The sequence below is a fragment of the Mirounga angustirostris genome, unplaced genomic scaffold (genome assembly GCF_029215605.1).
Source record: "Mirounga angustirostris isolate CCGP_5_RB_7025 unplaced genomic scaffold, mMirAng1.0.hap1 SCAF_6, whole genome shotgun sequence".
Classification (NCBI taxonomy): Eukaryota; Metazoa; Chordata; class Mammalia; order Carnivora; family Phocidae; genus Mirounga; species Mirounga angustirostris.
This window is the reverse complement of record NW_026991714.1, coordinates 138,621,898-138,643,927: the sequence shown is the minus strand read 5'-3', so window position 1 is coordinate 138,643,927 and position 22,030 is coordinate 138,621,898. Positions and strand designations below refer to the sequence as shown.

Genomic DNA, 22,030 nt, shown 5'->3' with positions numbered 1-22,030 from the left:
CCGGCCCGACGTAGAGAGTGAGGAAAAGACAGAGCCCGGGAAGCACCAGGGTGGTTGGGCCGGATCCCCTCCCGCCCCGTGGCTGTGAAGAGTCTCCACAGTCTGCAGGGCGACCCAGCGCCACCCGGGCTCTTACCTCGGAAACCGGACCCCGACGGCAAATATGGTGACGCCTCTTTCCTTCAGCTGCTCGGCGGGCAGCGCCACCTGCCCTTGGGACCGCCCGTCAGTGGCGACGACCAGGATCTGGGGCACGGAGGCGTTTCTGCCCCCGGGGAACCCCTTGCGCAGAAGGTATTTCAGGGCGAGGCCTGTGTCTGTGCGCCCTCCTCTGAGCTCACAGGGGAGGAGGAAACAAGGCTGGGCGTCAGTCACCCACAGACGTGACAGCCGCGCTCTCCCAGCAGGGGCCCCAAGTGACAATTGCAGCACGGGACGTGCACTTTCTCACCCCCTGAACCACACTGGAGAGTAGAAATGCACTTTTCCCGTGGACTGAAGGCTCACCCCGCACACTTCTGTTGTGTTACGTGATAGAGTCATTCTCTGGGCACGTCTTTTGACTGTCTTCCCGTGCCCACCCCCGCCTCCGGTGACCGCTCAGGGCTGACAACCCTCATTGTGTGCATCTCTAACACCCACCTCCCGCCTCCCCCTATCTGTATCATTCCCTTCTTGTTACGGCGGGGGGTGGGGGGGGGGCGCGGGGTCGGGGGGAGCAGGTCACTGAGCTAAAGAACACCGTGTGCATCCGTAAGAGTGATCGGAGGGCCTGAGGGGGGTCACGTCTGCGATCAGGCCTTCCTGGCCCGCTTTCCAGCTCAGGGTTGGGTGCTGCAAGGCTGAACTGATGGACGACTTCCAGATCAGGGGACGTTACAGCGGTCCCACCTCACCACAGCCTCGTTAGAGGAGCTTGGAATGAAATCTTACAGTAGGACGCTCACATCCTGGGGCGGTGGGTGGGGGAGAACTGCCGGCTCTGAGAGTCAAGTGGGCAGAAAATGGCGATTCCCTACAATGGGTTTTAGGCCAAACCTTTCAGTGGGAGGCAACACCGACATGAAAAACAGCGTTGAGGCTGATGGAATCCCGGCGGATATTAACTATACACACGGAGAAAACTGTTAGATCGTCGTTCTGAAGTGCTAATCACAGACTGTAGATTTGGGGGTGCACAATTATTCTCAGATCACACTGAGCGTCAGTGAAGGCAATGCCTGCCTCCCAGAGGGCCCTACGGTGATTCTTCTAATGTGCAAACATCCAAGGGACGGGAGGCACGGCCAATCTGTGTATGTGTGTGAATGCCTGTGTGTGTTCACGTGTGAATGTGTGTACAGTTTTGAAACGCAATGCTGAAAACGCTCCGTTCTCATGCAAGCCCGACGTGGCCCTCCTGCCCGGGCATCTCTCCTGCTCTGTTCTCCTCCAAGAGGCTCCTCAGAGATCCCTCTAGGCTCCTTTCATTTAGTGGTTCCCTCTTTCTCTCGGTCCTCAAAGACCTCTCCATTCAGCAGAGAGGTGACGGAAGAGCGGGGAGGAGTGTGCTTGGAAGGATTTATGGACCAGGCCCAGAATATTCTTTACTTTTACTGCTTTCTGTCCTAAGTGAGCTCTTTAAGGGCAATTCTCTTTGTGGAGCTCCATTAAGTTAATAAACGTCACAAGAGTGGATAGCTCCCAGAATAAAGACTCTTTGTCTACTATATATCAGCATCTGCATCAATTAGAAAGCCAGTTTTCAGCCCACTGGTGTTTACTGTGGACTCTCTAAAGGGAAGATAGTGAGAGGGAGACCAGGAAGCATAACATGACCCCAGCCCTCAACAAACTATTGGTCTAGCTGAAGAAACAGACCTACCAGCAAATAATAATTATCAATCAAAGGATGACAATGAATGAGAGTTCTGAGGAGGGCTTCACTGTGGGGAAGAGCTGTAAGGAACAGGCTCCTCAGCAGGGAAAGTGTCTCATGGGGTCTTGGTGGGTCCATGGATTAGGAGAGGAAGAGGCCACCCCAATCAGGGGAAAGGGTGTGAACAAAGACACTGGGGAACACCATCAGCCAAGTCCTGGGTCTAGTGAGCAGAGCCTGGCTTGGGCAAGGGGCTTATCCAAGGGGAACAGAGCACACCAAGTACCCCCAACCTTCTTCATGCTCTGCTGGGTCGCACATGAGATACTGAGGACAACCAAGAGGATTTTGACTTCCGAGAAGACTGCCACCTTTACCAAAGCTCGTGTGTGTGTGAAATCTTCCTCTAAGGTTCCTGGAAAGGCAAACTGTTTCCCGTTTCTAAAGGATAATACTCACGCTGAGTTTCCACTTCATGCCAAATATTTCACCTACTCCTGTAACTTAATGTAATCCTTCCAACTATGGTAAAAGGTGCTAATAATATCCTCATTTAACAGATGAGGAAACTCCAGCCCAAGGGACAGTAATACTAAATGCTAGTATTTCCAGAGCACTTCTCATGTGACAGGCACGACCATGTTTTTTTTGTTTTGTTTTGGTGTGTGTGTGTGCAGGTGCTAAGCTCCAATAATTCTCACCATAGCTCTCTGAGATACGGGGAGTTCAGGGAAAGGCCTTATCGAAGGTCACACAGCTCATGAATGTGGAGGCAGGACTTGAACCCTGGGCCCTCCACCTCCAGAACCCAGGTTCTTAACCATAACGTCATACAGCCATTCAAGTCACCTGCCTCTCACCCAGCTAGTGGAGGTCAGAACTGGAGTTTAAACAGGCCGATTCCAAAGCCAGTGGTCTTTCTCTCTCCAGGGGTTGGCAAATTACAACCTGTGGGCCAAATCTGGTCTACTGCCAGTTGTTATAGATAAAATTTCACTGGGAAACAGCCATGCCCATTCAATTATGTACTGTCTATGCAGAGACCACATGGCCGGCAAAGCCTGAAGTATTTCCTTGATGGCTCTTCACTGAAAAAGTTTGCTGACCCCTGCTCCAGACTATTCTACCCGAATGGTCACAACACTCTCTGTTCATCAAAAGCCAAGGAGTGACCATGGAGCTCCCTGGGCCTTCATGCCCCTGGCAGTGTGCCCTATGAGCCTCCTGGATGTGGGTAGAGAGAAATCAAATGTCAAAGACATGGAAGCCCAGGCTCCCAACTGTACTGGCCTGTGGGGAGTCTGCCCTTCCTATTACTCAGCACACAAATGCCTGTGCTATCTGTCTTCTCCACTTCTGCTCCTTAACCCGCCTTTCCCACTGGAACTCTCTGCAGGCGAGGTGAGATCCCTAAAGACTTCTGAACTCTGGGAAATGAGGAAAAACCCTGCCACCTCTGTGGTCCTTACTCTGTAGAGCATTTCTAACTCACAGTCTGACTCCAGACAATGAAGGTCTGAGGCCAGAGTCTCTCCGAAATTTTTCCAATTCCTCTCGAACGGGACTAAACCAGATTGAAAGTAAAGGCTCACAGACTGACTACTGTCTCGGGGAGTTGTGATTGCAATGCATGGACCTTTTTTGGCAGGGGTGGGGTGGGGTTCCAGAATCTAAACATTTTGCCACTCAAGTGGGTTAAGAACACGGGCTCGGGGCTCCTGGGTGGCTCAGTTGGTTGAGCGACTGCCTTCGGCTCAGGTCATGATCCTGGAGGCCCGGGATCGAGTCCCGCATCGGGCTCCCTGCTCGGCGGGGAGTCTGCTTCTCCCTCTGACCCTCCCCCCTCTCATACTCTCCCTCTCTCTCATTCTCTCTCTCAGATAAATAAATAAAATCTTTAAAAAAAAAAAAAAAAAAAAGAACACGGGCTCCAGAGCCATTGGGGCTCAAATATTAGATCTGAAATTTATTAGCCAAGTAAACTAAAAAAGTTACTTAACCTGAAACTCAGTTTCCTTCCCTGTTAAGTAGGGAAAGTAACAGTAGTGAGGATTAAGTGCTGCACCCAGTGCCTCCTAGTACCTAGTAAGGACTCCATCAGTGATAGTTACCATGATAAACTAACGGTCCTATTCCAAGAAGTTTATCTTTTGAGTTAGTCTCAAATTCCAATGAGTTTAAAAATCTCTTGGGAGGCAGAATAATGGAGATTCTCAGATCCCATCACCAGAGACTCCAAATTGGTGGTGGGTGTGTGACCAGGCTGAGAGTCTACATTTCAAATCAGCTTCCTCTGCCCCAGGGAGTCTGATGCAGGTAATCTACGGAACAGATTCTGAAAAATAATTCATCAGAAAACTCACTGTAGGTAGAGGGGTTTGATTACAGGTGTTTTTTTCCCTCTCTTTTTTTAATCAATAGACAAAAATCTTAGAATCAGTGTAAATGTATCCTTTTAGAAGAATGATTTAATATACTATGATAGTTCAATTCATTGGGTTATTATATAACCATTAAAAAGGATCAACATGAAAAATAATGCAGCTTTATGCAAAAAAAAAAAAAAAACCCACACGAAATAATAAGTTAAAAAACAAATGCTTTGTAATTATAACTCCTCTAAAAGCTATCTTTGAATGTTACCTGTGGCTTGAAAAAGGCTCTGTGCTAAGGTGAAGTGGTGCTATTTCTGGAGAGCTATCTAAATACAGTAAAACTCTGATAAAGCTATGCATGGGGTCCAAAAAAAATGCAATCACAGAAAATCAGAGTTGCGTTCTTGGGAGATTAGGGAAATGACTGAGGGAGACTGCAGAGCCAGTTGGCCAGGAGCTCTGGTCTTTCAGAGATTTGGCTGGCCATGCTCTATCTGATTTTATGCTATCACGGGGTGCAATACTTGATTGCAGTATTTTTTAAACTTCTTTTTGCAAAGCAGAGACAAGGGGTTGGCAGGACGGTTCCTTAGCCATCTCAAAACACACTTTCAGGGGATCACTGTGGTCTAAAAAGGCAAGTATTGGGGGGTTTGGGTAGAGCTGTCCCAATCAGTCCAGCCTTTAAAATTTCACTGCAGAAAAAGGGTAGAGTCCTGGAGAGGTCATCACTCCCACTCAGCCAACATTCCTCTGTACTGATTAATAACAACATCTTAATATTTAGTGTCCTCAGCGACCCTGCAACTGTGGCCAAAAAATTAGTTACTGCCTCCCTGCCTTGTTTGCTACCTCTTATAGTCATCCTAGGACACACGAGCATTAACCACACACAGCCCGGTAAGAAGAGCTGACCTTGTTCAGACACATGAAGAGGCTTCTTTCTCCACCCACCGTGTCCTCATCTGGCACCTTCTTACTGAGTCTCTGGACTTCCTATGTTGTGAATAATACTCTCAAGCCCTTCATTAGGACTTTCAACACAGCTGAGAGGAGGGTCAACCAACTCTTTAAGGGGTGAGAGGGGAGGGGAGGGTGGAAAGAGGTGGAAAAGGACAGCTGGGTGGGGTCTACTGGATGAGCCCCTCGCCTCTGTGGTCCTGGCCAAGTCACCTGTTCCTTCTCAGCCTCAGTAGTCTCTTCCATAAAATAACGGGCTGGAACAGATACTGATGATCTATAAAGTGCCTTTTTGAACCAATTTGCTGCAATTTGCTTAGTTTTCAGAAGACAGCGGGGCCAGATGATGGAATCAAAGTCACCCAATTTTTCACTTTCAGTCCTAAACTTAAACCAACAGGTTACTTTTTCTTCTGCCAGTGTTAACATGCATATAATGGGTACAAAGATGTTTCTGTAATAAAATGTTATATCAATAATGATATACACTTCATATACCATAAAATTCACCCTTTCCCTGATTATTTATTTTTTTAGATTTTTATTTATTTATTTGAGAGAGAGAATGAGATAGAGCATGAGAGGGGGGAGGGTCAGAGGGAGAAGCAGACTCCCTGCTGAGCAGGGAGCCCAATGCGGGACTCAATCCTGGGACTCCAGGATCATGACCTGAGCTGAAGGCAGTCGCTTAACCAACTGAGCCACCCAGACACCCATCCCTGGTTTTTTAGTATATTCACAGAGTTGTGCAACCATCCCCACTAAGTCCAAAACATTTTCATTGCCCCCAAAAGAAGCCCTACACCCATTAGCAATCACTCCCTATTCCCCCTCCTCACCACCCCTGGGAGTGACTAATCTGCTTCTGTCTCCACAGATTTGCCTATTCCAGACATTTCATATAAATGAAATCATACAACATGTGGTCTTCTGTGTCTGGCTTCTTTCACTGAGCATCCTATTTTCAAGGTTGATCCACGTTGGGGCATGAATCACGTCATCCTTCCTTTTTATGGCTGAATAATATTCCATTGTTTGGATATACCACATTTGGTTTATCTATTCACTCACTAGCCATTTGTGTTGTTTTCATTTTTTGGCACTTATAAACAATGCTACTCTGAACATCAGTATACAAGCTTTTCTAGGGGCATACATTTTCACTTCATTCGGAATAGAGTCGTTGGGTCATATGGTAAGTGTGTTTACCAGCCAGACTGTTTCCAAAGCTGCTGCACCATTTGGTGCATGAGGGTTCCAATTTCTCCATGTCCCTGCTGACACTTGCTACTGTCTGTCATTTATCTTAGCCTTGCTGATGGGTGTGAAGTGGGAGCTCACTACAGTTTTGATGTGCATTTCCTTAATGACTAAGGACACTGAACATCGTTTCAAGTGCTTATTGACCATTTAAGTATCTTTTCTGGAGAAATGTCTGTTTACAAGGTTTCTCGTTGGGATGATGAAAATGTTCTAAAATTAGATTACAGTAATGTTGCATAACTCTGGAAAATACTCAAAATCCCTGAACTGTCCCTATTAAGTGTGTGATCTTTATGGTATTTAAATTATGTCAGTAAGGTGCTTTTAAAAGGCTAATGTGCAGGGCGCCTGGGTGGCTCAGTTGGTTAAGCGACTGCCTTCAGCTCAGGTCATGATCCCGGGGTCCTGGGATCGAGTCCCGCATCAGGCTCCCTGCTCGGCGGGAAGCCTGCTTCTCCCTCTCCCACTCCCCCTGCTTGTGTTCCCTCTCTTGCTGTGTCTCTCTCTGTCAAATAAATAAAATAAAAAATCTTTTAAAAAAAAAATAAATAAATAAAAGGCTAATGTGCATAATAATCATAGGGCAGGGAGGCAGTGGCAGAGACCTTTCAAAAGTACAGATCCTAAGTATCTAGTATCTAAGTATCCTAAGCCCAGAGAGGGATTCATTAGGTCTGGGAGGGAACCACAGCACCTGCATTTTTGACACACACCCTAGGCAACTCCGACCCAGACCTTCTGACCAAAGATCTCACTTTAACAAGGGCTGCTCTGGGTATCGGAGCCCAAGACTGTTTCTCGATAGGAAACCATTCTTGGAAGGGTAGAAGGCTCCAAAGACCTAGGAAAGACCAGTGCACACTAACGTCATTTTTAACACACATTTCCATGTGCTCTTTTCCCTTGTACTTTCTTTTTTTTTTTAAAAGATTTTATTTATTTATTTGAGAGAGAGAGAATGAGAGACAGAGAGCATGAGAGGCAGGAGGGTCAGGGGGAGAAGCAGACTCCCTGCCGAGCAGGGAGCCCGATGCGGGACTCGATCCCGGGACTCCAGGATCATGACCTGAGCCGAAGGCAGACACCTAACCAACTGAGCCACCCAGGTGCCCTCCCTTGTACTTTCTTGCATTCGACTCGCCTCTCATTCTGCTCAGGGCACCCCTGGGCTGGGATAAATAGCCTGAGATGAAGCCACTGGGGGTACGTATAGGGTACCTATAGGGCCCCCAAAGTTCCTGCTGTGCCCAGTGTGGGGGTGCGGGCTTCTTGAGGGCACTGGCAGACATACAGAGGCCCGTGACTGGGAAAAGGGCCGCAGAGTCTAGGGCCTTTGCAACTGAAGTTGGTGGCTGGCTATAAAGGGCTGGGACCACGGACATCAGTGGGACATCAGTGGGACTTCACTGGGCACACGCACAAAAAGGGCCGCAGACACCACAGAGGATCCAGAGATCAGAGTGGAAGGAAAGGCTTCTTCTGTGTGGGTTTGTGAACGCGTGTGTGTAGCATGCATATATAACACGCTTTCATATACATAAAGATATGTGTGTATATAATAGACATGTATATAAAACATACACAAAATATTTGTACATTTACATATGCATATTTGCATATACACACACATCAGCTGACTCGTGATGTGAATAATGTTACGACCCTACTACATACATAATTTATAGGGCATGTATGTGCATGAGCTCTCCAGAACAGAGTCACACTGGAGGATAATCAACATGAATAGCTATTCAGAAAATTTTAACGCATTCTTAATAACAGAGGAACACGGACTCTTTCTAGAAGACAAAAACGAGGCTACAAGAAGTATGGCGAGCCGTCCCAGCCACAGTGGTGACCAGGGAAAGAACTGGGAGAAAGAGCCAGAGTTCTTCCCACCACCCCATGCTCTTGACGGGTCTCAACCTTCACTAGCCACTTGGTACCAGGTTAACTGGCAACTCCACACAATAGCAGCAAACAGACTTTCTTTTTTAACTTGCATGTAAGTTCCCACCTGGGACACTGTTATGTAATAATAAGGAGCAGTCTTGAGAAGGGAATTCTCATTACAGACTGTGCACAGCTGGGGTTCCGGAAGCCAAACCACAGCCCTCCCTCGGGCCAATCACACCCTTCTAGGGAGCGATCTTAAGAGCCCCTGGCCTCATCCTAACCATGGCAGCATCTGATCATACATACTTGAAGACCATCCTCTTGATTTTTGCCTTCACTTCCTGTTGGGATGAAAATGAATCCAAGCGGAATTCCAGACGAGGAGCGGAACTGAACTGGAGTGCTCCCACTCTGACCTGCAGTAGGAGACAGAGGGCCCAGGGGTCTGAGAGCGAGGTCAAGTCACAAACATTCCTAAGGGACAAGAAAGGACGAGAAAGGTGAATGACCCTGCCTCCTGCCCACTCAACAAATACCAGTACCAAGGCTTTCTCCAGTGTCCCTGAAAGAAGGTTCCAAAGGCCAGGAGGAGCATCTGGAAGGAAACAGTGAATCTGCCAATGTGCCGTACTGACAACCACCAGTTCAAACTTCTCAGCCCACATTCTGGCAGCTCTCCCGGCTGGGCTGTGAGCATCTCTAGGGCAGGGTCTCTGGTCACACTTCCAAAGGCCTCCCAGGTGCAGGCACTGTTTTCAGCAATCTCATTATTTCATTTAACCCACAGAGCGCCATCAATTCTCACGCAGCTGCTGGAGAAACTAAAACGCAGAGAGGACACGGATCTGGCCCAGGGCTAGTGAGAAGGGGAACCGGGCCGTTGGACTTGGTGCCTCCGGCGCTCACTAAGCCTCAGTTACATGGCTTGCCTTCTTAGCCAGCGCGGGCCTGCAGCAGCATGCTGCCGACCCAGCCCCAGGGCGCCGCAGAAGTGAATGGGCGGTCCTTCCAGGCCTGCTCCTGCCACGCTGGGGAAAGGCCAGCTCTCCTGACCGGAGTCCCACTGGAGGACATGCAACACTGGAGCTGAAGGGCCTCCGCAGGGGAAGGAGTCAGAGCCACGGGTGATTCCAAACAGACTTGGCCTCCTCATTCAGGAGGCCATTTGAAAAACTCCAACGCCTTCCAAAACCGGAGAAGGGAAACTGAATAAAGTCACTTTCTGGGCCCTTAGGACACTAGCCTGTCTCGAGCAGAAAAGGCTATACACATTTAGGCCTCCTCTCGAGGGCCCACGCCCTGTACCCAATCATTGGCTCTCCAAAACCCCTGGAGAAACTGCATTCTTGCTACTATGCTCTTAACTAACCCCAATTCTGGCCAAGATTGCAAAGAGGCCAAGTGATTCATATTTCAGCAATGAGGCTGTCTTTTACCTACTACTTGAACTCCTTCACTGCTGATCCCTGAACAGGTTTGGTGCTTTGGAGACCATCAAAGCGCTCAGCCCCACCGGGCCAGCTGCGTCTGCTCCCAATGAGCACAGCCCAGCAGATCTTGCTTTAACAGGAAGTTCTAAGGAGGAGCTGGTGAGCATCTTCAGTAGAAAGAAATTTAAGTCTTAGGTGTGCGTGTGTGGAAGATGGACACTGGAAAACAGCAGTAGAGAAGCTCAGGAGATTCTGAGGAACAACCCTTTGGAAATCTCCTTTGAAGTCAGCTTGTGATCAAGGTGGCATCTCCAATTAGTGGGGGAAAGATGGTCAGTCAGTAAGTGATACTGGGACAACTGAACAGCCACCTACAAAATAGAGGATCAATCACAAATGGATTCAAGATTTACACGTGTAAGAATGTAACCATGAAAGTTCTAGAAGAAAACTTGAATGTCTTCATAACTTCAAAGTGGAAAAAGACCTTACTGTGCCTTGAAATCCAGAAGCCATAAAGGAAAAGGTTGATAAATGTGACTACATAAAGAAAAGTTCTGGGATGCCTGGGTGGCTCAGTTGGTTAAGTGTCTGCCTTCAGCTCAGGTCATGATCCCAGGGTCCTGGGATCGAGCCCCACATCGGGCTCTCTGCTCAGCGGGGAGCCTGCTTCTCCCTCTCCCACTCCCCCCCTGCTTATGTTCCCTCTCTCGCTGTGTGTCTGTCAAATAAATAAATAAAATCTTAAAAAAAAAAAAATGAAGACAAACAGAAACGTTGTTTGCAGCTCAAGTCAGAGGCACAGGGTTAGTTTTCCCAATATGTAAAGAGTGTCTAGGAATTCACATGTAAAAGACCAACAACACAATAGAAAAATGGGCAAAGTGATCACACAGGAAATACAAATGTCTCTTTAGTATGAGAAAAGATGCTTAACTGTACCACACAGAGATGTAGCAAAAAGCTAAATACAATGTTTGCAGGGGAAACTAGCAAGTTCGCAAACATTTCTGGTAAGAACATAAATGTTACTGCATCCACGGAGAGCACTTTGTCAGATATTATTGAAAGTTACAATTGCAGGGGCACCTGGGTGGCTCAGCATCTGCCTTCATCTCAGGTCATGATCCCGGGGTCCTGGGATAGAGTCCCGCATCGGGCTCCCTGCTAAGTGGGGAGTCTGCTTCTCCCTCTTCTCCCCAACCCCCAGCTCGTGCTCTCTCACTCTCTCTCTCAAATAAATAAATAAATAAATAATCTTAAAATAAAAAGTTACAATTACATAGGGAATTTATCCTACAGATATACTTCCATATGTGTGAGATAATGGATTTATGAGCCTACAGTGTATTTGTAATATCAAATGTCTGTCAGTAAGGGATTGGTTAATTAATCCTCAGGAAATCCTTATGATGGAACGTTAGTAAAAAATAATATAGATCTATATTAAGGCCAGGTTACCTATATACCTAGATATGGAAAGACTTCCAAGGGCGCCTGGGTGGCTCAGTTGGTTAAGCGACTGCCTTCGGCTCAGGTCATGATCCTGGAGTCCCTGGATCGAGTCCCGCATCGGGCTCCCTGCTCGGCGGGGAGTCTGCTTCTCCCTCTGACCCTCCTCCCTCTCGTGCTCTCTGTCTCTCATTCTCTCTGTCTCAAATAAATAAATAAAATCTTTAAAAAAAAAAAAAAAAAGAAAGACTTCCAAGATAACATGAAGAGGAAAAGGCGAGGGATGGAACAGTGCATATAGCATGATATACCTCATATTGCTTTGTTTGCATGAAGCGATTCCGGAAGGATGCTCATGGAAGCAGGTAGGGATGGGGGCGCCTGGGTGGTGCAGTCGGTTACATGTCCGACTCCTGGGTTTCGGCTCTGGATGTGATCTCAGGGTCATGGGATTGAGCCCGGCATCGGGCCACATGCTCAGCATGGAGTACACTTGAGACTCGCTCTTCCTCTCCCTCTGCCTCTCCCTACCAAGCGTGTGTGCACGCTCCCTCTCGCAAATAAATAAATAATAGATCTTTTTTAAAAAAGCAAGCAGATAGGAAAACTGGGCAGATGGAAAATGTGAGTAGGGACACTCGGCATTGAATGTGTTTTAATTGAACCATGTGAATGATTACTTGGTTAAAAAACAACTCCCTTGAGACCAGCAGCAGCTGGGTGTATTTACTCGAATCAAACAGGAAGGCTACAACATCAAAACAAAACAAGATGGAAATAGCTTGAGTCAGTGGTTAAGGCATTCAATGTAATTGGTGGTTTGGGAGCAAAGCAGTTGCCTTTTATCTTTGGTTTACTGTATGCTCAGGAGCGAGCCTGCCCAGATTGCTCGCCGCTCTATAATCGCTCTGGTCTCCGCTGCAATCACTGCATTAGAGCCAGGAAGCGAACTCGGCTTTTAATTGCTGGGAGGAAGGCTTCAAACACCTTCCATCCACCTCCACAACGAAGCATCCATGACAAGCCTTAACTTACAGCGACCTGAAAGCTAAAGTTTTAGAAAGTAAAATAAGGCGCAGATCCCTTGCACATGGAGGAATAAGGAGTCAGAGAAACGCAGCAGCAAAAGCAGAAAGCCTGAAGCACAAATCAGATCGAACCGTCTTCAACGGCTCTCCTGCAAACACCCTTTGCTAGCATCCCAGCAAGTCTGAGCGGCTCGAGGTCCACATGCTCACTCGCTCACTGAAACAGACCGCACCGCCAACCCCCTTGCTCAAAGAGTCTTGCTGCGAGAAAGTTTTTCTCAGGTCCAGCCCAAACAGCGCCCTCTGAATGCCCAGATTCTGTCTGAATGAAATACAGCCACTCTGCACCTTCTTTCACCTGAACGTGATAATCAGCTTCCCTCATCTATGGAAGTTTCCAGGGCTCTCACTGTTCTGGCTCTTTGGGGTGGGTACCGCCTGGTTTGCCAATTTCTAACCTAAAAATCAGCCTCTGGAACATAATGCCATATTTTAGATGTGGTCTGGCAACACCGGGTTTTAATTCCCTGAACTCTGGGGACCTGTGGTTGACTTGCACCAGCCCTGAAGTTTTCTTACCCTCTCGGCAGACGCTGAGTTCCATCAGCACCCACCCCTTACACACACACACACAGTGCCACCATGCCAGCTATCCATTTGCCATGTGACAGGGTGTGACTTCTGAGGGTCACCTCATTCTGACCCAGGAACCACCCACAGGGAGGGACAAGGGTCCTAATGGAACAGGTCCTGAGCTGAGCGGCTAGAGCCCCAATCCTTCCACACTTAGCTGTGTCCTCCGCTTACTGTGTGACCCCAGGCAGTTACTTAGCCTCTCTGAGCCTGTTTCTTCATCTGTAAAATGTTCACCAATAATCCACACAGCTCTTCTCTCCCAGCCTACCATCCTCTGGGGCCTCCAGGCCACCCATTTCAGGACACGCACTACCTCAGTGCCAACATCAAACGTTCGATCTTTATGGCTCTTTCTCCATAAATAACTCATGAAACTTCATGGGGGAAACACCTCCCTTGAAAAGCAGGACCCTGTGCAGAAGGTGGGGACTCAGCAGTCCTTGGCCCTGGCCCTCGGAGGACCTGCGATGGCTTCACAGGTGGAACGTCCAGGCGGCTCAAGCCCAGGTGGAATGGTTTCTGCTACGGTGTCTTTGGATGGCCGTGCCGGACGGCCTGCGGTCCAGGGCAATGTGCTCACTCTCCTCAAATTACCTGCCATTCTGGAGAAAATCTGGCTTTCATTAAAAGCCACTTTTGCTCTTCAGTCCTAGAGGTTTTTCTGGGATTAACCCAGGAATGTCATCTTAGAAAACCACTTCCTTCTGCAACCTGTTTGCAAGTAGTCTCTAATTCAAGTTAAGTATGGCTTCTCAGACCAAAACACCCTTCTTAGATTTTGATTTTTGAGTAGGTTCACATGGTTCAAAATCCATCCAGTATAAAAAAAAGTAAAACGGATGAGTCTCCTCCTGGATTTGCACCCCATCTGCTCAGTTCCTGGCCTCGCTCTCGACAGCAGATCACTGCTCTTAGCCTCTTTACAGATCTCTCCAAGTACAAACATAGACTTTTTACCGCCCTTTTTCATAAAAAGTAACACATTACATATACCATTTACCATACACCTTTTCACTCTCATCTGGGTTGAGGCCCCTCCATCCAAGAGCGCTTCCCCATTCACTTTCTACAGCTGCCCCGTGTTTCCCTTATGAATGCACCCTAATGAATTCGCCTGTCCCCTGTGAATGGGTGTTTGGATTACCTGAAATCTTTTACGATCGTAAACAACTCTGCAAGGAGTAACTGTGTGGTATTTTGTATCTGTGGGAGTATCTGCAGAATAAATTCCTTGGGGTGGAATTCTTGAGTCACAGGGCCCAGGCCTTTGTAATTTGGACAGACGCTGCCAGATTCCCTTCCTAGAGGTTGCACCAGGTTATACTCCCACCATCAGTGCAAACCCATTTCTACAGATCTGCCACCGGGGCAAGTCACCAAACCGGATTTTTGCTAATCCAGTAGGTGAAAATGGTATTTCGGTGGGAGTTGTGCTGTTACAGTGGGTGAGGCTGTCTAAGGGCCATTTGTGTTTCAATTTCTGGGAACTGTGTTCCTTGCCCATTTTTCTACTGGGTTGTCCCAAGAAGCCCCTTTTAGCAGCGAGAGCCACAGTCAGCAGCGAGAGTCACAATCTGCTGCTATTTAAGAGCGGCTCTCCAGAGCCAGGAAGAGCAAGAAATGAAGAAACTGGCTGGATTCACTCAGGCAGGAGGAGCTCCTCTCAAGTGAACATACGGGGTGGGAGCTGCACTTCATATTGAGACTCTGGTCTTGCGAGGTAGAGTTTTTGTCTGTCAGTATGCTTTCCCTTTTCCACTGTTCCATGAACACCTCTCCCTAGTGGGGAACCGAGAACGTGGATCAGCCCATGACTCACACTTGGCCAGATCCTCTTTCCCCTCTGACTACGGGGATTGGTCAAGGGATTGTCATGTGACCTACACCTGCCCAGTGGGAGCCCTCCCTGAGACCTTCTGCCGCGTGTTCAGGGAGAGAAACCCACTTTCTTTTAACTGGGATCACTGGCTTGAGGGGCAGTGCGGGGCAAATTTTCCATGTAAGGAAAGCCTGCGTGGGAAGGAAGCCAACCAAGGAACACAAAACTGATGGAATGAGCCCTTAGATCCTGCCATGCCTAGAACCAGGACCCACCCCCTTGGTCTTCCTGTTCCACGAGCCAGTGAATGTCCTCTTCTTTTTTTTAAAGAGTTATTTATTTTTTTAGAGAGAGAGAAAGAGAGAGTGTGGGCACTCGCGAGCCGGGGAAGGGGCAGAGGGAGAGGGAGAATCCCCAGCCCCCGAGGCGGGCTCAGTCTCTGACCCTGAGACCGCGACTCAAGCAGATGCCCAACCCACTGGGCCACCCAGGCGCCCCGTAAATGTCCTCTTCTGCTTAGAACTGGATTTCTGTCACTTGCAACCAAAGATGCCCTAATACAAAGATGACAAGACTTGCACTCACCCTCTCAGGGTTGATGTCCAGAGCGTCACAGACCATGATGGCAAAGTGCTTAGACCTTTCAAAGCTCCCCTTCCCGACACTGTGCGATCCGTCTATCAGAAACAGGACGTCCACTGCTGCCGAGCACTGCATCACTAGGGGAGAGCGGAACACAGTGGGTGACAGCCCGCTTCCCTGCCCTCTGGTCCCCAGAGGGTCTCCCTCCTGAAGCAGAGTGGAGGCAGAAACAACCCTGGGGTGGATCAGGTTGCTGCTCTTCTTAGCACATGGGTGAAAACACCACAGGAGAAGGTCCCAGCCAGAGGCGCTCTCCTCTGCAGCAGGAAGTACACTCCCCCGCCCGCCCCCCCCAGTGGGCACAAAGCTCACCAACAGGCCCTTGTGTGGAAGTCTTTGTAATACTGGAGGAGTCTAACTCAACAACGCGAATGGAGCCCTAAGAGGACAGGCTACTGGGCCAGTGAGGGATACCGAAGAGCCTTGGTCCCAGCCCTTGGGGGCCACGATCTAGTCCAGGATCCAGCCAGATACCCTGGTGCATGAGGCTGCATGACCCCAGAGTTCAAGCGAGGATAGCACTGACTGTGCCTTCCCTACATGCCATGCACTGTCTCCGACACTTTGTATGTGCTAATTCTTATAACCACCCTAAGATAGACAGCTATTTTTTAATTTTTTAACAGGTTTATTGAGATACAATTCACATACGAAAGAATTCATCCATTTAAAGTATACAATTCAGGGGGCACTGGGTGGCTCGGTTAAACATCTTGATTTCAGCTCCAGTCATGATCTCAGGGCTGTTGAGACCGGGCCCCGTGCTGGGCTCTGCTCTGAGTGTGGAGCCTGCTTGGGATGCTCTCTCTTCCTCTCCCTCTGCCCCTCCCCAACTCATGCACGCATTCTCTCCAAAAAAAAAAAAAAAATTTAAAAAAATAATAGAGTAAAATATATAATTCAGTGGCTTTTAGTATATTCACAGATACATTCCATCCTTGCCACAGTCATATTAGGACATTTTCCATCACCTCAAAAAGAAACCCTAGACCCTTTAGCGATCAGCTCCCTAGCTCCCCACCCCACCCCTAAATAGATGTATGGTTTTTACTCCCAGTGGAGAGATGAGGAAGAAGGACACAGGGCAATTCAGTAACCTTCCTAAGGCCAAAGTACGAGTAAGCGGTGGAGCTGGGAAGCAAACTCAGGCTGTCTAGCTACAGAATCCGCATCCCACCACCTCACCGTCAGGATGTAGGAGAGTGGAAGTCAGAGAAGCACCAGCGAGAAGGCACCACCCAGAAGGCAGTGACTGAGGGGGATTTCACGGGAGAGGGAAGGAGGGACACACAGGGTCTCTGGGAACAGGCTGGGGTGGCTTGAGCAGGTGGAGTGGATGCTGAAAAGGGTGGAAGACGAAGGAACATGGAGGGAGATGAGGCTGGTTGGGGAGATGGTGGTCACATAGCAGAGGACTCCCGAGCAACACCCAGAAATTCAGCAACAAGGATTTACCCAAGGTTTTCACCCAGGATGGAGACCTAGGTCAGGCCTGTTGGGGAAAAATGACCTGGCCACAGTGTGAAAGGAAGATGGGAGTGGGGCAGGAACATTCTGGAGTCAGGCAGAGGCCAACATGGGGGTCTAGAAGGTTGACTGACACATAGGCTTACTTTTGTTAGCCGCTGAAATCTTCCCAATGGTCTCCCTGCTTACGTGGACTTCCTGAAGAGGATGAGACTGGCGTACTAGGAGAGAAGACACCAAAAGCAGTCATCACAAAGCAGAGAGGGGAGGAGTCTTTGTCCACATTATGTGACCAGAACCAATAGGTAGTGAAAGGGAAAACTGGAATGTGGAGGAATTTAAGGACGTTGCATCTCAAAAATCACCAGAAACCCCTCCAATTGCTTCATCAGGTATCTTTGTATTTAAATTTGGGTATTTTGAAGCAAAAAATTAAAAATATACATAGAGGGGGATTCAGAGAGCCTGGGATTCTGATGAGTTTTGCCCCTGGTTAGGCATAACAACTGGGTGCCCCTCCGGAGTGCAGCACCTTGCTATAAAAATTAACCTTGGATATAAACATACAATTCACAGACAAGCACAAGGGAAAATGTCTGAACAGGTGACAAAATGTTTTTAACCCAAACAATAAGATACCCTTTTAACTGCGAAATTAAACGACCAGCTTCTTCATTTAAATGTAAATGGGGAAAGATCAAAGCAGAAAAACCTTCCCAGTGGTGGCCCTGAAAACTGGTAGAACCCTTTTAGAAAACAATTTGGCCAAATGAATGAAGAGTCATAAAGCAGCTTACAGCCTTTGCCCCTGTGGTGTGGCACCTGGGGAAGGGATTCGAAGGAAGAACAATTTTAGAGAAGGGAAAAGGTACATCAGGACTCTCCTTTCAGGGTTACTTGTGATGGAGGAATGGTGGAGATAACAAATATCCAGAAAGACAGGGCTAGGAGTAAACGCTGATAAATTTGTTCAGTGCAATTAATATGAACAAGGGCTAAGAAGTTTTCGGATAGGAAGTTCGTGAATATATCTTTCATTCTCTTATATGATGTCCAGTAAAATGGTAATGATGGTACGTTTAAAAAGTAAACTCTTGAGAGCAGGGGTAACATGCCAAGGAAGCCCCAGACTGCTGAACACGAGCCAATCGTGATGGAAGTCCTAAAGGCCATGAGGGTGCCACCTGGAAGGCTATTCTGAAAAGCCAAGTGCACTCGATTGATGGCTACCGGCAGAAGTCCACGCGCAGAAGCTTTATAAATATCCACGGGCGGTGGGTAAGCACGGAGGAAATACAGTGAGGTGGGCAGAGCAGGGGAGCAGGCCAGGCAGGGGGCAGATGAAGGAAGGTGGGGGGGGCTGTTGGGAAAGGGGGTAACGGGGAGTGGGGGCGGGGAATCACGCCAGGCAGGTACATTGGGCCCAAGGGGATCTGTGACTGCCAGGAAAGTCATTAGGAGGGAGAAACCAAAGGAAAAAGTCAGGGTCGGGTGGGGATGCCTCTTGCTTGCGACACACACCCCCTTAGTCAGCCACCCCTGGGCTCGCCCCAGCCCCATCTTCTCTGGCTCCTCTCCACTCACTACTCGCCAGTGCAAACTAACGTAGCTCCCAGTTCTCCCCACCTAACCTTCCAGCGGACGGTTTCTGCTCACCGGATAGGCCCTTCCCTCAATCTCGACTCACAGAGGATGGTTCTTGGCCAAAATGCTGAACCAGCCATTAGCCCCGCAGACAAGAGTATGGGACAAAAATCTGACCGTCTGCCACTGCGGTTTTGCCACCAGAGGTAGAAACAAGACAAACTACAAATAAAGACCGCAGACTGGGTTTGCAGGGAGAAAAAGACCCTTCCACTCGCATAAAAAATGGCATGTTGGGACAGAGGCTGGGCAATGGTTCAAAACCCGAAAATTCACTCAATAATTCAGCAAATTGGTCTTCCAGAACACAGAAGCTCTCTGCTTCACTGCGTTCCCAGAGCAAGGTCTTGCCTACCCGTGCAGCCGGCTGCCCCCGCCCATCATGCTGAGCTGCTCCCATAGGCCCAGCTGCTCTAGAAGCTCCCGGGGCAGGAACATCTCCAGCCAGCCTCTCAAAGCCTAGTACAGCCCTCTGTGCACCGCACGTAAGCACTAAGGTTTCCTGAGTAAGCCCATGGAGGACTAAGAAGGGCCCAGGAGCCAAGGAATCTCCAAAGCCCTACAAAAAAACCCCAGAAAAACACTGGTCCTTTTTACAAGTCTCACCAGCAAATTCCCCAGCTGGAGACAGGCCAGCAGCCTCCCCCTGAGGGGAAGGCTGGGACCAGAAACCACTCACTAAAGATGTCACTCTGCGAATGTGTCTTTCTATACCGTGTGCTCAGCTGTTAACGGCAGGTGCCAGGCTTCAGATGAGCCCTCCTTGTGCCTTAGGTGACGTCCCCTCTGCTCCCCTACAAGGTCACCTCAGGATGGTGCAGAGCTTCCCCTACAGAACAGAGAGCTGATGAATGTGTGACTGTTGGTTCCTCCTCTGGGTGGGGCTAAGGAGTGGGCAGGGTGAGAATCACTAATCTAGTCAAACCCTTTCACTTTACAGATAAAAGAGCAGAGGCCTAGTCAGATGATTCCTGTACTTTCTCCTCCCTCAGAGGAGCCCCCAGTGGTGAGGCCAGCCCAGAAGTCAGAAGACAACAGCTGTGCGACCCTGGGCAAGTCACAAGCCTCACCGGGCCTCCCCTGCCTCATCCGTCCAACCCAGGAATGGTCAGGTCAAGTGCTCTGTAAACTGGACAGGGCTACAGAAGGCGAAGTTCTGCAATGAGCTAGAGCAGAACCTGGGCTGTGCCCAAGCCTCCGGGGACCTCCCTCAGGTCTTGTCCCCAAACATATCTCATTGCTCCTCAGTCCCCTGACCACGAAGCTACTATGTTACACCATCTACCCACATGGCTTAGAGAGGGGGGCTAGGGGCAACCACCCACCTTCTTCCAGCCTCTCTTATCTCCCCAGGCGCCAGGGAACAGGCAGGTGGCGGCAGGATTCAACACAGCGGAGGCTCACAGACCACAAGAGGATCCTGAGCTAGACTTGGGCGGCCGGACACCCTGTCCACTTGTTCTTACTTGTGGGACAGCAACCTGCAAGACACTCTGTTTCCTTTCTACCACCTCATTTTAACAAGGCTAGAATTTGGGAGAGGAGTAAAAACAGAGTTGATTTTCTCCGTTATTCGTTCATCTATACACTTCTGGAACACTTCTGTGTGCCAGGCCTGGTGCTGGGCGCCAAGATTATACAGTGGTGAATACACAATATGTAGGATCTCTTTCTTGTGGAGCTTCTATCTGGTACAGAAGATGGACGCTAAGTTTTTAAAAATTCACACACAAGTACTACATAGCAGAGGTGCCTGGGGCTACAGGTATTAAGGGCACTGACCTCACCTGGGGGACCTGGAGGAGCTGTGCTGGCTGCTGACGGATGAGTAGGAGTTTACCGGGGTGGCAGTATTGTGTGAGGGGGTGATCTAGGCAGAGGGGTCACCTGTGAGAACCCCTAGGCAGGGAGGGAGCAAGGGGGCTGGGCGGGATTTGGAGGAATGTCGTCTTTGGCGCAGAGAGAGAGAGTACCAAGAGGGCACTTTGAGGCCTGAGGTCTGATAAGCAAGGTCTCTTAAGAGCAATGAGGTATCATTTAAAAATTTTAGGCAGGGCGCCTGGGTGGCTCAGTTGGTTAAGCGACTGCCTTCGGCTAGGGTCATGATCCTGGAGTCCCGGGATCGAGTCCCGCATCAGGCTCCCTGCTCAGCGGGAAGCCTGCTTCTCCCTCTGACCCTCCCCCCTCTCATGTGCTCTCTCATTCTCTCTCTCTCAAATAAATAAATAAAATCTTTAAAAAAAAAAAATTTTAGGCAAGGGGCGCCTGGGTGGCTCAGGCAGTTAAGCAGCTGCCTTCTGTTCAGGTCATGATCTCAGGTCCTGAGATGGAGCCCCACATTGGGCTCCCTGCTCAGCAGGGAGCCTGCTTCTCCCTCTCCCTCTGAGCCTCCCGGCTGCTCACTCTCGAACGCTCTCTCTCTCAAGTAAATTAAAAAAAAATCTAGGCAGGGGGTAGGGGTGGAGAGGGGTCCCGGCATGATCAGATTTGCATTGGTTTTTTTTTTAAAGATTTATTTTTTTATTTCAGAGAGAGCTTGGGGGTGGGCAGAGGGCAGAGGGAGAGGGAGAGAGAGAATCTCCAGCAGATTTCCCACTGAGTGCGGAGCCCAATGTGGGGCTCAATCTCACAAAACTGAAATGACCTCAGGCAAAATCAAGAATCAGACACCTAGCCAACTGAGCTGCCCAGCACCCCAGATTTGCATTTTGAAATGACTGTTCTGTGCACAATGGGCTGGAGCAGAACCAGGTGGACCCAGGGAGACCAATCGGGAGACTACTGCAGTGGTCCAAGCATGAGATGATAGGGCTCACACTAGGCAGGTGGCCATGGAGTAGAGAGTTGCAGATGTATTTGAGAGACCGTTAGAAGTTAAAATTGACATGATGTGAAGCAAACCAAACCCCTCAACACCTTACCCCTGACCAAAAATGCTTACCTCCAGAAAACAGGAAAATGAAGAGGACTTCCAACAACAGGAAAGAGGGCATGTTGATATAACTATAGGGCAGGACAGGAAAAAAAGCATCAGCAATTAACCCTGTGTACCCCAAGTCACCCCCAAATGAGAAGAAAACTACTCAGCCTTTTTGAGGGCACAAAGATGACCCTAGAGGCTCCTCCTTGCCATAATAAGCTTATTAGCCAGAAAAACACCCAAACTCCCTAAAAGTCATGGGAGACTTTGCTCCAATGACTTTGTTTCAAAGGATGGTCTAACATCTTTCCCGGACACCCATCCCCCCACCCCCACAGCTCCTTCACAGACTCCAGGAAGGTATGCTCTGCCCGAGGTTAAGAGTCCTGGGTCCTAGTTTGGCCAGGCCCTGACAAGCCACATGACCTTGAGTAAAGTCCCTCCTTCTCAGTGCCTCCATTTCTTATGAGGAGTTAGAATCAGAGAGATTGAAGATTTGATTTCTAATATCCTCATTTTCTGAAACCTTCTAGCAAGGTCTGGAAGCCTACACTTTCCAAATTATTTATAAAAAGTAATGTGCGGGCGCCTGGGTGGCTCAGTTGGTTAAGCGACTGCCTTCGGCTCAGGTCATGATCCT

General features: G+C 48.9%; 1 protein-coding gene across 1 annotated transcript in view; it reads right to left on the bottom strand.

Moving 5' to 3' along the window:
- The window catches only part of VWA2 (von Willebrand factor A domain containing 2), a 37,478-nt gene extending 16,015 nt beyond the window's left edge, over nt 1–21,463 (bottom strand). Inside the window, exons 1-5 of the mRNA XM_054508400.2 lie at nt 21,412–21,463; nt 16,973–17,047; nt 15,303–15,436; nt 8,659–8,768; nt 137–331 (exon numbers count right to left, since the gene is read on the bottom strand). Of these exons, the coding sequence (XP_054364375.1) occupies nt 137–331; nt 8,659–8,768; nt 15,303–15,436; nt 16,973–17,047; nt 21,412–21,463 (566 nt within the window). The remainder of the gene's footprint in view (nt 1–136; nt 332–8,658; nt 8,769–15,302; nt 15,437–16,972; nt 17,048–21,411) is intronic.
- Nucleotides 21,464–22,030: the final 567 nt, after the last annotated feature.